The sequence below is a fragment of the Dreissena polymorpha genome, chromosome 3, assembly GCF_020536995.1.
Source record: "Dreissena polymorpha isolate Duluth1 chromosome 3, UMN_Dpol_1.0, whole genome shotgun sequence".
Taxonomy (NCBI): Eukaryota; Metazoa; Mollusca; class Bivalvia; order Myida; family Dreissenidae; genus Dreissena; species Dreissena polymorpha.
The window spans coordinates 103,650,847-103,665,232 of record NC_068357.1 but is presented as its reverse complement, the minus strand read 5'-3'; the positions used below and the strand labels follow the sequence as shown (position 1 = coordinate 103,665,232).

Below are 14,386 nucleotides of genomic sequence, written 5' to 3'. Positions count from 1 at the left end.
TCATGGCATCTTGTTTGTTTCAGAAAGTCTTCAAATATTGATAAATCCTCTACCAAAAAGTGTAATTGATAGCCGCTGACCATGCTGAGGTTACAGTCCCGAGCTAGACAGTTGCGTGATGTTGCAAGTTTGCAGCTTTCTGAGGGTCCTGCAACCTTAAAGGCACGCCCAGGATTCAGGCTGCCCCTGGGCATTGGCTACTGTACTGCACGCTCAGCAACACCGTTCCCCAGAGATACAGATACAATCACAAAACTGATGGTCGCAAATAGAGGTTGGTCTCTATGTTTTGTTTTAAACTTTCTTAAGCACCAATATCTTATTGTGAGGACATTGGCAGGAAAGGAGGACAGCTATTGATTGAGGTTAACAGGTCTAATGTTAAGGGGCTTGTTACAATAAATTACTTTCTGTATGGTATCTAAAGGATGCTTATTTCTGTTATCAACTTAATCAGTATGCTGGTTTATTGCTGGAAAGGAAGATGTTCATGATTTTAAGAGTGACTCGCAGTCTGTTCAGGTTTTATGCTGTTTGCTGCTCATCAGTATCAAAGGGTTGGAAATAAAGCCTTTAAAACTTGAATTAAGTAAGAAAAGTCTTAAATTAAATTTAACTTTCTAAGGGACAACAAATGTGTAAAAATACGTATCCATAAAGTGGTAAAGGGTTAAAAACTATTATAGGTAGAAACAAAAAACTTTGGATGTGACTTATGATATATGAGCAAAAAATTTTTCTGTCCGGCCACTTTTTGTTACGTCCCTAATCTCTTGGTGTCCAACTTTTATTGAAAAATAAATATGCATTGATTTGATAAATTTCTACTGCAGTGTCAAGCACATGTCAATTACTTACATTTGGAGATAAACTTAACAGTAGTTTGGAAAAAATATGTGATTATATTACACATAAATTAGTGATGTAACACTGAAAACAGGGTTGCTTATAAAAGAATTTTCCTTTTCCATTGTCAATACTTTGGATGCAATGGAGTAACATGGACAATACAATTTGTAGTCAAGTTACATCACATAATATTCGTCAAATACATTCCTGTTCTAAACACATTTGATTATATTGCTGGTATACTCTGTAAAACAAAACACAGATAACCTTAATCTTGAAAATTTAAATTTGACCCCAATGTTGTTTTAAACAATATAAGCACATATTTTAGCCTTAAGGTAACTTGGACGGAACATTGAGCTACTCCTGGAACAATATGAATAACATGCCAAAATTTTTTACAGGGTACAATGCAACACATTATTTGATTCAAGTCTCTTGCCCAGAAATGATATTTGTTGCACAGTCAAGTTAAAGATTAATTCGAAGGGGCTTAACAGGTGACTATACAAACTTTTTCCAATTGAATGTTAAAAAACCTCAAAACAGTAGTTTCATACAGGATGTAACCATGGAAAAATAAAGATGTAACAGTGACACAAAGTGATCTAAAAAATTCCGTAGTTCCAGTTATATCTTTTACATCTATCCTATTTCTGTCATAAATGTTTGTCTCGTTCAAAAGTGATTCTTCTTCAAATTTTTTACTGTATACAATTCGTAAATCACATATATAGTCTATCATAGTTTACTATATGTATGTTGTGACATGGGGTTGGGTACTCGATGTCGTATTTTGATAAAGAGTTCTCTGCTAAGTGACATCTAGTTCTGCATGAACTGTATACAGCAAAAGTTCTGTCTGTTTGTTAGGTTGTTTATGCTGCAATTCAATTAATAATTGGAGATTTTTCTTAATTCGCAACATACCTTGTAATAACACTTACCCCAGCTCACTCCGGCCTTCTGCCAACTTTTAATAAAAGGCTGCTATTCCTGCCAAAAATAATACCTTTCAGCCGCTTACATCCAAATCCCAAATTAGCGCCAGTTTGTTCACGATAAAATGCGAAGTTACTTTAAAATTATCCATTTTCCTTAAAATTCGTGACACAGTGGGACCCCATAAATACCCCAATGTTTACAACTGTTCAACATTCTAAGCATTCTGATTCATAACAGAATTGTTTAATACATGATAGTCTTTAAGTGTTCCCACTAACTTCGCACTTCCTTCCCTCGACCATGTTGAGTTTATTTACATTCAATCAGGATGTAATATGGTTGAACTAGAACAGTTATATCACCAATTTAGTTTTAAACATTGATTTTATTTGAAATTATATGTAAAAAAAAGAGGAATTTGAAGTCTCAGTCTTAAAAAGTGAGCCTTTGGAAAAAGACTTAAAGATTTACGCATTTTTAAAGTTTTCAAATGTAATTTTAATGACCATGAATTTAAGCCTTTTCCTCAAAAGCCATCTTGAATGTCCAAACATCTCAACTTCAATCTGCTTTCTTCTTGCTTTAGCAGGGGTCTCACTGGGATGTTAAAACAGGAGTCCTTGGACTCCTTACTTGGAAAAAGTAGGAGTCCAAAAGGAAAAAATAGGAGTCCCAATGAATATTGCACATGCTTTCAAATTTCCAGCAAAAAATCCATTTAAATAAAGAATGAATATAAAATAATAAATAATATAATTGTTGGTTTCATTATTAAAACCCCAAATACAAAATGTACATTAGGATTCCCACTCATTATGTTCTCTTTATTGTTTATACTTAAATAAAAAATCATGTTGGAAAAAATAAAATAACTCTTTTAAGGCAAGTGTGCATAATAGTGCTTAATATATTTACATACAGGCCCCACTTATATACATTTACTTTATTTGTAAACAAAATATTATCATTACCCTGCAATGATAATTCCATTTGAAACAACAATAAAACCAGTTAACCCTTTGCATGCTGGGAAATTTGTCATCTGCTAAAATGTCGTCTGCTGAATTTCTAAAATTAGCATTTTCTTCAATTTTTTTCAAAGAATACTATCAGAATAGCAAACAGTTTGCAAAGGCCTTCACAATTTGGTTCCAGCACTGAAAGAGTTAAATACAAAAGTCTATGACAATCACAACAGTGTTACCAGATGACATCAATTAAACCTATGCCTAAAAAATACTGCAAGTTTTGAATCGTGTTGGCAGACATCAAAAGCCTTTGAGGGACAAGTTTCTAGGAAGCTAAAACTGTAAATTTGTAACACATCAGCAAGTGGCCATTTCAAACTGCATTAATCAATTCTACATTACTGGAAGCATGCTCATACTGTCAGATAAAGCGTAAGGGCTTTAGCTCCATACTGGGTCAAAAAAAATTAATAAAATGATTTTCGGATTTTTTTTCTAAAAGTGTCGGGGTAGGAGGACAGAAAAAAAAAAGATGGGTGACCAAATATGCACTCATTTTAAAAATGTTATGGTATGAAGTTCTTTTGACTAAGCAACCACAGTGATTTTTTTCAAACATGTTGAGGTGTAAAATGATCATAATCAGACTGTAGGTCTTGATGTGCAGTTTTTAAATTAGTTTGAATTTTAAAAATATCTTAACTAGTTCAAAATTTATGCAATTTTTTCACTTGTCTATAATAAACTTTTTGGTGATTTTTTTGCTGAGCATTTTGGTCATAGTACCTGTGCATTTTGCAGACTTCGTGCGTGGAACAAAAAAAGTTTTTTTTGCTATCATTTGAATTTATTTTTATGCCCCCCTTCGAAGAAGAGGGGGTATATTGCTTTGCACATGTCGGTCGGTCGGTTTGTCGGTCGGTCCATCCACCAGGTGGTTTCCGGATGATAACTCAAGAACGCTTGGGCCTATAATCATGAAACTTCATAGGTACATTGATCATGACTCGCAGATGACCCCTATTGATTTTAAGGTCACTAGGTCAAAGGTCAAGGTCACGGTGACCCGAAATAGTAAAATGGTTTCCGGATGATAACTCAAGAACGCTTAGGCCTAGGATCATGAAACTTGATAGGTAGATTGGTCATGACTCTCAGATGACCCCTATTGATTTTCAGGTCACTAGGTCAAAGGTCAAGGTCACAGTGACCCGAAATAGTAAAATAGTTTCCGGATGATAACTCAAGAACACTTAGGCCTAGGATCATGAAACTTTATAGGTAGATTGATCATGACTCGCAGATGACCCCTATTGATTTTCAGGTCACTAGGTCAAAGGTCAAGGTCACAGTGACCCGAAATAGTAAAATGGTTTCCGGATGTTAACTCAAGAACGCTTATGCCTAGGATCATGAAACTTCGTAGGTAGATTGATAATGGCTGGCAGATGACCCCTATTGATTTTCAGGTCACTAGGTCAAAGGTCAAGGTCACGGTGACATGAAATAGTAAAATGGTTTCCGGATGATAACTCAAGAACGCTTATGCCTAGGATCATGAAACTTCATAGGTACATTGATCATGACTCGCAGATGACCCCTATTGATTTTCAGGTCACTAGTTTTGTTTTAATTGTCTCAATTTTTCTCTAAAATATGACAGTATTTGTGCGTAAAATATGGAAGGTTTAAAGTTGATAGGCGTAAATGGGTTTCGCATTTCACGCACCTGTTAAATTAAAATCGGTCTTTTCTTATTGCTTTCATAAATTTTTTTAGTCATTTTAATACTATCAATTTTATAAAATTGTAAAGAAATAATAAAATATTTACTTACAAATCAATTCCATTCAGGATTTCATTTGACAGTTGCATAATTATTGGGAAATTAGCAGACTTTGCTGATGAAAGCGTTGTAGCGTTCTTGCACAAACAATGATGGCGTAGCTGTTGGTAAATTCCAGCACATGTACATGATGAAGGAGGTTCACGTATTAATGTGGGTAATTAAAACTGGGTTTATTATGATGATTTATAACTCATTTGAACTTTTTCTAAAACCCCGCAAGCGTTTCGTGTTTAAAAGCCACCTTTTGGCATCGAAAAAAAAATCGAGATTTTTATTTTATAAATTGGAGTCGGCGGGTCCGAAAATCATTGAATTAAAAAATTCTGGCCTAGAGGATGGGATGTGGAAAAAATATGCGACAATTTATAAACATTACTGCACTTGATTAATTCGATTTTTAAACAGGTGTGAGGAAATAACTTGTGTTGGCTTGAGTTTGAATAGGAGGTTGCTTTAAAGGTTTTGTTTGTTAATGAATTGACCTGAGGATCCCAGTTATTCAAAAAGATGCATCTGGGGGACTCTCAATTGGTTTCAAATAGGTGTCATTTTTGAAATTTATGCGTAAAATAGCCCCGTTTACTGTAGGTGTGCAATAAACACAAGTTTTATTGTTTGATCATTAGGGCAAGTAATATGCTTTCTTTTCCAAACACAGTTTGTATTTCATGGTTCACACTAAAAAAGATGATTTAACATTCAACAAATTATTGGGAACGTATCCAAAAGTGAGGACAGAAAAAACATGCTCATATATAAATCTCTTTGTGTAGGAGAGATAGCCATTCGAGTGTTCCGAGCGTGTACAGAAATGAACATCAGAACAGTGGCCATATACTCAGAGCAAGACAAGATGCATATGCACAGGCAGAAGGCAGATGAGTCTTACCTAATTGGAAAGGGGCTGCCACCTGTGGCTGCTTATCTTAACATACCAGAAATCATCACCATTGCAAAGGTAACTGGTATTGGTAAACATTGATTTTTTCCTGTAGCTTTAAACCAGCTTTTCAACTGATATGCTCTTTCTCAACAGCCTATTAAATGTTAGGGAAATTACCTTCTACTAGACCTGAATGAATTTTTCATTGGCTTATTTGAGAGAATCCTCCAGAATGTAGGCCACATTACTGCTGTTTTTGTACAGCGTATTGGATGTAATACTTATCGGTTTAGAGACATCTGGATTACTCTCTTCATGTTCATAAGACACATAGACTTAAACTCTTCATGTTCATAAGACACATAGACTTAAACTCTTCATGTTCATAAGACACATAGACTTAAACTCTTCATGTTCATAAGACACATAGACTTAAACTCTTCATGTTCATAAGACACATAGACTTAAACTCTTCATGTTCATAAGACACATAGACTTAAACTCTTCATGTTCATAAGACACATAGACTTAAACTCTTCATGTTCATAAGACACATAGACTTAAACTCTTCATGTTCATAAGACACATAGACTTAAACTCTTCATGTTCATAAGACACATAGACTTAAACTCTTCATGTTCATAAGACACATAGACTTAAACTCTTCATGTTCATAAGACACATAGACTTAAACTCTTCATGTTCATAAGACACATAGACTTAAACTCTTCATGTTCATAAGACACATAGACTTAAACTCTTCATGTTCATAAGACACATAGACTTAAACTCTTCATGTTCATAAGACACATAGACTTAAACTCTTCATGTTCATAAGACACATAGACTTAAACTCTTCATGTTCATAAGACACATAGACTTAAATTTAAACCCTTTTACAGTTAGACATTAAATATGCATCTAATACAATTTCAGGGTCAGTTCTTGGTCTGTAGATCATCAGGGGAAGACAGAATGGACTATCGTTAAACACCTTATGTTGATAAATCATTTTGGCTATCAAGATATAAAATAACACACATTTTAGGGAAATAAATCAATTGTGAGAAAAAAGTACACAAATATAATAGTTAAGATATAATTGTTATAATAGATAAGAGGGAAATCGTTTATTAATGAAGGTTGGCAGTCAGCTTGTATTGCAATAGTTCCTGTCCGCCATAAAAGGCTACTGACTTGTGCTATTAATAACACAATTTTCTATTGAAAAGTATGGGTTAGTTGTTCCTTTGTCAAGATACAATGGGATTTTAAAAGACCCGCATTATGCAAAAATGAGTCTTATGCTATATGCGGCCATACTATCTTATTCTAGGCAATAGCGCAGGCTGGGCTTGAGCTTTGCTGGCCTCCTATTTAGATGGCAAAACAATAAATGTTATTATAAGCAATGTGAGGACACATATGATGTGATTGCACATGTGAAAACAACAAGAATTAAACCTTTGTTTTCAATTTAATTATTTAGAAACTTACATTAACATCTTCTATTTGAAAATCAGGATATACGCCTGATATCTTTTTAAAAGATATTTCTTGTCAAGTTTAAGATGATATATATAGGAATGAGCTAGTCTATCTGTTTGTTTTCATCCTGAAGTGAAGATAACTCGGAATGACTTGACATATTTAACTAATTGTTTGTACACATGTAAAATATAGTCAAACACATATTGAGTTTTGTTATAAGCTCTTCACTCAGTTATTATCTCTGTTCAAAATAAATTTATGATTCTTACAAACATGATTTCCTTTCCTTAAAAAACTTCATTAAACTCGGAAGGTTAAGCTTTTCCCATAATCCTTATTATAGGATTAAAAAAAAAATTTTTGACATAGTTATGTTCTTTTGTTAATGTCCAAGCCATAAAAATGACTGAAGGGTATTCTGATTTTACTTTGTCCATATGAATGTTTGTGTGTACATATGTAAGTATGGTATGTTTGTACAAATGTATCTGTTAGCATTTTGTGTCTGGCTGTGTGTCATACATGAAGCATTTGAAGCATTTTCAGAACAAATTTACTCAAATATCACCAGATCAAGTTGATAACCATTTTGCTAGCTCAAGGTCACAGTGGAAGCTTGATAGTTGTGTATATTGCTTTTATGGATATTATTAAAATATTGTATTCTTGTCTAGCCGATAATAGTATTTTGTTTAAATGTTAAAATTATTTGCTTTTTATGCCCCTGCTACGCTGATTATGGAGTATATAACTATATGTGCGTGTTTATGTGTGCGAAATGTAGTGTCTTGTAATGTGCTTTGCCATGCATGATGAGATTTTAAAATAAAATTGACAAACATGATCAACATGTCAAGAGAACTTGTTGAATGATTAAAACCTGGGTGCCATTAGATAATGCAGTTTTTTTGGTATGACTTGATTTTATGTGTACCAGACTTTTTATTTTATGATTTCAAAATGTTTGACCAACCAGAAGCCTTTTTATTTTCCTAATTTTCCAACTTGGGAAGAATAGTTTTTCCAGTAATCTGTCTGCCCACAACAGATCTGTGTTATAAGGGGTAAACAAACTTAATCAGAAGTCAAATTTATAACACAATCATATAGATAAAAAATCCTCTTTTACTAATTGGTGAATCTTGGCGCTTAAGAAGGACATCTTGCTTTCAAATGTGGGCACTTGTAGTAAAAATGTACTGCAAAACCTAGGAAAAAAAAGAAACTCACAAAATAGTAATACTCCATTCATAAACAGGAGCATGGTGTAGATGCCATCCACCCTGGCTATGGTTTCCTATCTGAGAGACACGACTTTGCCCAGGCTATTGTTGACGCAGGAATCAAGTTCATAGGCCCCTCCCCGGAGGTTGTGAGACGTATGGGAGACAAAGTGGAGGCGAGACAGGCGGCTATTGAGGCGGGTAAGCAATTGTGTTGCTGTTTTAAAAGACTGACCAAAGACAATTCTCTATTGAAGGCCTGTACCATTATTATAAAACAGTGATATTGCTTTAAGTTATAAAATCAAGCTTATACATAATGTTTGGGTGGAAATTTTCCGCCATATGATGGAAATTCAAGTTTGGAGGATACATAATTTTTTTGTGCTGTTTAAAAACACAACTCATTTGATCCAGAAGCAGATGGGAAATATTTTGAGAATAACTTTATGCAAGACTTTAAAATAATTTGCAATTAGTTAAAGAGTAATAAGATTGACTGTTGTGCGCAGCAACCATTCCATAGGGTCAAGGTCAATTCAAGGTCAAAATTCAAGGTCATGTGTAAAATTTAGGAAATTTTACGCATGTATGGATTTTCAATGAACTTGCCACAATTCAAGGCCAAAGATCAAATTAAGGAAATTAGTACTTGACACTTTGTCTGAGGCATAACTTTGTCAAGCATTGATGGAAAGTGATCAGCATAAGATGGAGTTTTAAGGACAACAACCAGGTCCCTAGATCAAAGTCAAGTTAACAACTCAATGGTAAAGGTCAAACACACAGACTGTGTACTTGACACTTTGTCTGGAGCTATCTTTGTCCAGCATTTATGGATGGTCAAATAATTTGGCAAAATTAATCAACATGATGAAATTGAATGTTGCTAAAAGAACCTGGTCTCTAATTCCAATCTCAAGATCACGCATTCAAGGTAAATTGTCGTACTGTGAAACCAAGCATTAATTTTCGTCTATTTTGTATGTGGACTGAGTGACGAATTTAAGATCCAAATGAATAATTATGTTCTATGTTTAGAGACTAAGTTGCTGGCTTACATGTTTAGGTCACTTTGGAGTTTGTAGAAATTGGTGCATATTCCTTTGACAGATATAGTTATACCTCCACAAATGTTTGAGTGCTGGGATATTTGATTTACTTGGTCAATCGGCATCAGATGTTGAGCTAACTAAATGAATATTTAGAACTTGCTCAACACGTTTTAGATTTCGAAAAACAGGTTTTTTTTACAATTGTCATTGATTTTCTGACCAAATATATATTTTACAATTTTGTTATTGTGTCATATGACAAATTACACAAGCAGATATCTTGGTTGTGAAAATTGCTTTTTTTAAATATTTTAGTCAATTTGATTTCCTTTAGCATCATATTTTGAACTATGTACGCTTGAGCACGTGTCATCTGTCAAAACAATGATTGTTTAAGTGACCAGTCAACATATCAAAGTAGCTAACACAGTTAAATCCCATATAATTTATATAGTATATCTTATATTTAACTTCTTACTCCATATTTAATACATATTAAAAATATCAGTTTACTCGTTGGTACTATAATAAATACACTAGGCGAACATTATAAAACGCTTCTAACTAGAATGTATTGTGATTGTCAATTTTCTTTTTTTCAGGTCTATTGGTAAAAGCAAATTTAATTCTTCTTGGTTTTGCAATAATTTTGTATGAGCACAAGTCTGTCAGAATTCAAATAATATAGCAGACATCATAGCCTCTTTGTAAATCATATAAACATAGAAAAAAACGTTCAATTGAATTTTACTTTATGTTGCATTACAACTTTTGTTGAGTTTACTGTTTCAGATAATCTATAAGACACAATGTTAAAAAGTGGTGGCACTCAAGACACTTTCCACATGTATACTAGAAGCATGTATTACGATATAAGAAGTCTCCATTGTGTGTTGCATGTAACTAAGATAAAATCTACGTAGGAATTTTGAATAAACATTAAATAAAATGCTATTGGATGCTAGACAAAATTAAAATAACATTAATTAAAATACTGTAAAACAATTGAAATTCTCGATACTCATTATATATGAATCAGCTTCTTTTAAAAAAAGTTTTATTATTAAAAAAAAGTGAAAATGGGGACACCAACTGTAAACAGTTTAGTACAATATAATTTTACATGGGCGATAAGTCTTAACATGCTCCTTATTTCCATCAGATGCCGGTTGCAATTATCTCAAAATTCTGATGTACAATTACTCTCACTGATGAGAATTCGCACTTTCAGTCAATATCAGCCGCAGAGTCAGCTTAGATATCACACTATATATTTAACAAAGAATTTAGTTGTGAGAGCTACTTGAACTGTATAGATAGTGAAACACATTTAATAGCATTTAGTAGATTTCAGTTTTCTTCGCATCTATATAAATAGAAATAGGAAGAATTTTAATCATATTAATTACAATGTTACAAATTGTATTATCATTGCATAAATGAGCTTGTCCGGGCCATAACTATGTCGTTCATTGTCAGATTTTGAAATCATTTGGTACATTTGTTCACCATCATTGGATGGTGCGTCTTGCGAAACAATTACGTCGATATCTCCAAGGTCAAGGTCACACTTTGAGTTCAAAGGTAAAAAATGGCCATAAATGAGCTTGTCCGGGCCATAACTATGTTGTTCATTGTGAGATTTTTAAATCATTTGGCACATTTGTTCACCATAATTGGACGGTGTCTCACGCGAAAAAATGAGTCGATATCTCCAAGGTCATGGTCACACTTTGAGTTCAAAGGTCAAAATGGCCATAAATGATCTTGTCCGGGCCATAACTATGTCATTCATTGTGAGATTTTAAAATTACTCGGTACATTTGTTCACAATCATTGGATGGTGTTATGCTAAAGAATTATGTCGATATCTCCAAGGTCAATTTCACACTTTGAGTTCAAAGGTAAAAAATGGCCATAAATGAGCTTGTCCGGGCCATTACTATGTCATTCATTGTGAGATTTTAAAAAAGCGTCATTTTAGATATATGTTGAATGTCATCTTTGTAATCATAAGTGGAGTTTGTGTGAATCCTGTTTAAAATTATGAAGGATTGTAAATCAATGTCATTTTCCCCCTTGATTTTTTTTTTAAATCTCACTACTGTAGACAATTAAAAGTAAGTAACATCGGTGTTTCTATTTTTCCTGGCCGTTTGATTGTCCTACGTTAAAATGTCGAATGTCATGTCCAGTGACTGTAAGTAATATTTAATACGTTCAAAGAGCAAACAACAGGCAGTGCCTTCAGGGCTTTGAGTTTAGATGTGTAGTCATTTTCAAAGAAGACAAAGCTTATAAAACTTATAATATGTACTATTTTAGTGTTTTTCCCAGGAGGGTTAAAGGGCATGGCGCATTACTTTCAAAAAGTGCATTTTAACACACAGTTTAGGCAAAAAGGGTGAAAGCGTTCTGTGAATACCTGGGTTGGGGAGAACCATTTAATCGCATCAGAGGCAGTTGTTGGAAAAACATAAAAATATAAACAAGCTACTTTAATGGTAATTGATTTATTTAACTTACTTTAATTAATATTAATATATTAACCTTGAAATGTCTTTCATTAAAGTTGCATGCTGTTTCAGTAAACTCTACAGCATGACAAACATAATAAATCAATATATGCATATGAATCTGATTATACACAGATAGACTAATATATAAATGAAACCATGTTTGTCTTATCCCATTGTATAACGATAATCGTGTCAACTGTTTTAACTGAACACTAACAATTTGCAAACACTTGTATCCTTGACATACAATGTACATCCACTGAGTAATTTCCTTATAATAAGTAATAAATATGTTGTTGGTATCTAAAACATTCTTTGCATTGTTGATTATCACAGGCATTTCATTAATCCCTTCTGAATGTATGATCTCCATCGTTAATCCGATGGTTATTTGCCATTGTTCTAAGACTCATAATTATTTTCTGTATTGTTGGTCATCTTGTTAAAATGATGTAAGTGACAGGTGCGCATGAATCTGAGTCACGTGCGTTCAAAAATTAGGTCACCAGGTGGAATCTGAAAAGAACAACTATTTACCACTCTAGTCAGAAATTAAGCGTATGTAACATGCAAGACAACCTGTATTTATATTGAACATAGGATTTATGCATTATTTTTTTTTTACTGCAATGCTATTCATGATAGTTCAGTTAATTTGTGTTAAAATTAAGAATTTATATATCAGGGTAGTATATATATTAATTATTGCTTTGTTCATCAGCTGATTTAATTAAAATTCAACTGCAAATGTTATCATATTTTGGTGTCAAGTAGATATACAGTATCAACAATTATATATTTGTATGCCTTCACCCTTACTGCATACGCAGGGCATAAATCAACAGGAGATTGTTTATTTCGTGAAAAGGATATATGTTTATTTTCAAACTGTTTAGGTGTGCAAGTGGTCCCTGGCACACCAGGACCTGTTGAGAGTGCACAGCAGGCCCTTGAGTTCTGTGAGACATATGGAATGCCTGTGATCTTCAAGGCAGCTTATGGGGGTGGAGGTCGTGGCATGAGAGTCGTCCGTAAAAAAGAGGTTTGCACTTTGTACACATTGTTTTTATGCTGCCTAAAGGGGGGGGGGGCACAAGTTGTCAGTGTCTTAGTCTGTCAAAATTACAATTTTGATGGAGTGGATTTTGCAGGGGTGTGACAAGATTACCCCAAATATTTTCTTGTGTTTACCATCATACATTGGTCCTCTACTACTTGATATATTCCTTCCTTCCATTGGTCCCATAATTTGTCATGGCAAAATCTCATACACTGACTATTTTAATATGATGACAATGTGTATGCAGCATTCCTATTGGGTGAACTCATCAATATTATTCCCTGCCAGTGGGGGAGGGATATAGAATTGGTGTTGTCTGTCAGTTCTTCCATAAGAGCTGTATCGATTCGGTTTGATGCATAGAAAAACTGGTTCAATGCCGTCGATTCGATTTTGATACCAATATGGCCAATTTGATTCGATTCACTGCAATCCCAATTGATCCGCATTTGAAAACTTACTTTCCAAATCCGTCGTCTAAACGTTATTGTCATTTGTAATACGTCTTGTGATTGGTCAATAGCCAATATGGCATCCAATGAATGAATGAATTACATGCTGAGCATTACATCAGCCGGTAAAATGGCTTCTTCAACCGCGCCGAAAGAGGCACTGTCAAAATTAAAATCAAAAGTATGGGAACATTTCGAGTTTCGCGAGGTTCTGATGCAAAGGCAACTTGCAAAACGCGTTTTGTTGACGTAAGTTACCCATATGGTTTGTTTACTAAACTGTGTTCATTCTGTTAAGAAGTTAACTGGAAGTTGTTTATATACATGTACTTATATTTTTTTTCTGTTAAACACATGTGATACATATAGAATACTATGTGAGTTTTGGATAAACATGAAGTTTATCATGCAAAGCTTAGAACCAGGGTAGCGAGAGGCATGATAAACTTGATCTTTATCCAAAACTCACATAATATTCTATTTATCCTATTATTTCCTCCTCTTTTCCATTAAAAATGATAAAATATCACATTTTTTTTATGATTTTAGCTTTGCGTAGTTGACAAAAACATAATCTCCAATTTCTGGAAAAACCCAAATTTGATCTAAAAATAGCGATAGTATAAAGCTAAAGTTTATACGATTGTTGTTATACTATCGATGTTTATCTGGTAATAGGATAATTTGTGCATTTTATGTTATTTAAGAATAACTAAACAGGAAGTTTTGTTCAATTTGTTACTTATAAAACAATGTTGCGTTTTTAAATTTTATTTCAAAAATAAAACTTTTTAAATGTAGAACATAATAAGTTAATAATAAATACTAAACATATTAATTCATGCTCTGGACAAACACAAAAAAACAACAACATGAAAAAGTTTGCAAAATAAGCAGCAAATAGTTTAATTTGAATAGAATCGAAAATAATCGAATCGGACCATTTGGTATCGAATTGAATGATGGGTGAATCGTTACAGCTCTATCTTCCATCCGTCGGTCCCAATCTTTTCTGCTCCATATATCAAAAACTGTATATCAACATGAAACTTCATAGATTAATATAAATCAATAAGGCAAAGTGCTATTTAC

The 14,386-nt window shown here is 33.5% G+C and overlaps 1 protein-coding gene across 2 annotated transcripts in view; it reads left to right on the top strand.

The window, feature by feature from the left end:
• Positions 1-14,386, top strand: part of LOC127872890 (pyruvate carboxylase, mitochondrial-like) — a 154,746-nt gene that overhangs the window by 27,284 nt on the left and 113,076 nt on the right. For both annotated transcript variants that reach the window (XM_052416378.1, XM_052416377.1), the window contains exons 2-5: positions 24-274; positions 5,385-5,569; positions 8,244-8,409; positions 12,679-12,824. In XM_052416378.1, coding sequence (XP_052272338.1) covers positions 82-274; positions 5,385-5,569; positions 8,244-8,409; positions 12,679-12,824 — 690 coding nt within the window. In that variant the 5' untranslated portion in view covers positions 24-81. The remainder of the gene's footprint in view (positions 1-23; positions 275-5,384; positions 5,570-8,243; positions 8,410-12,678; positions 12,825-14,386) is intronic.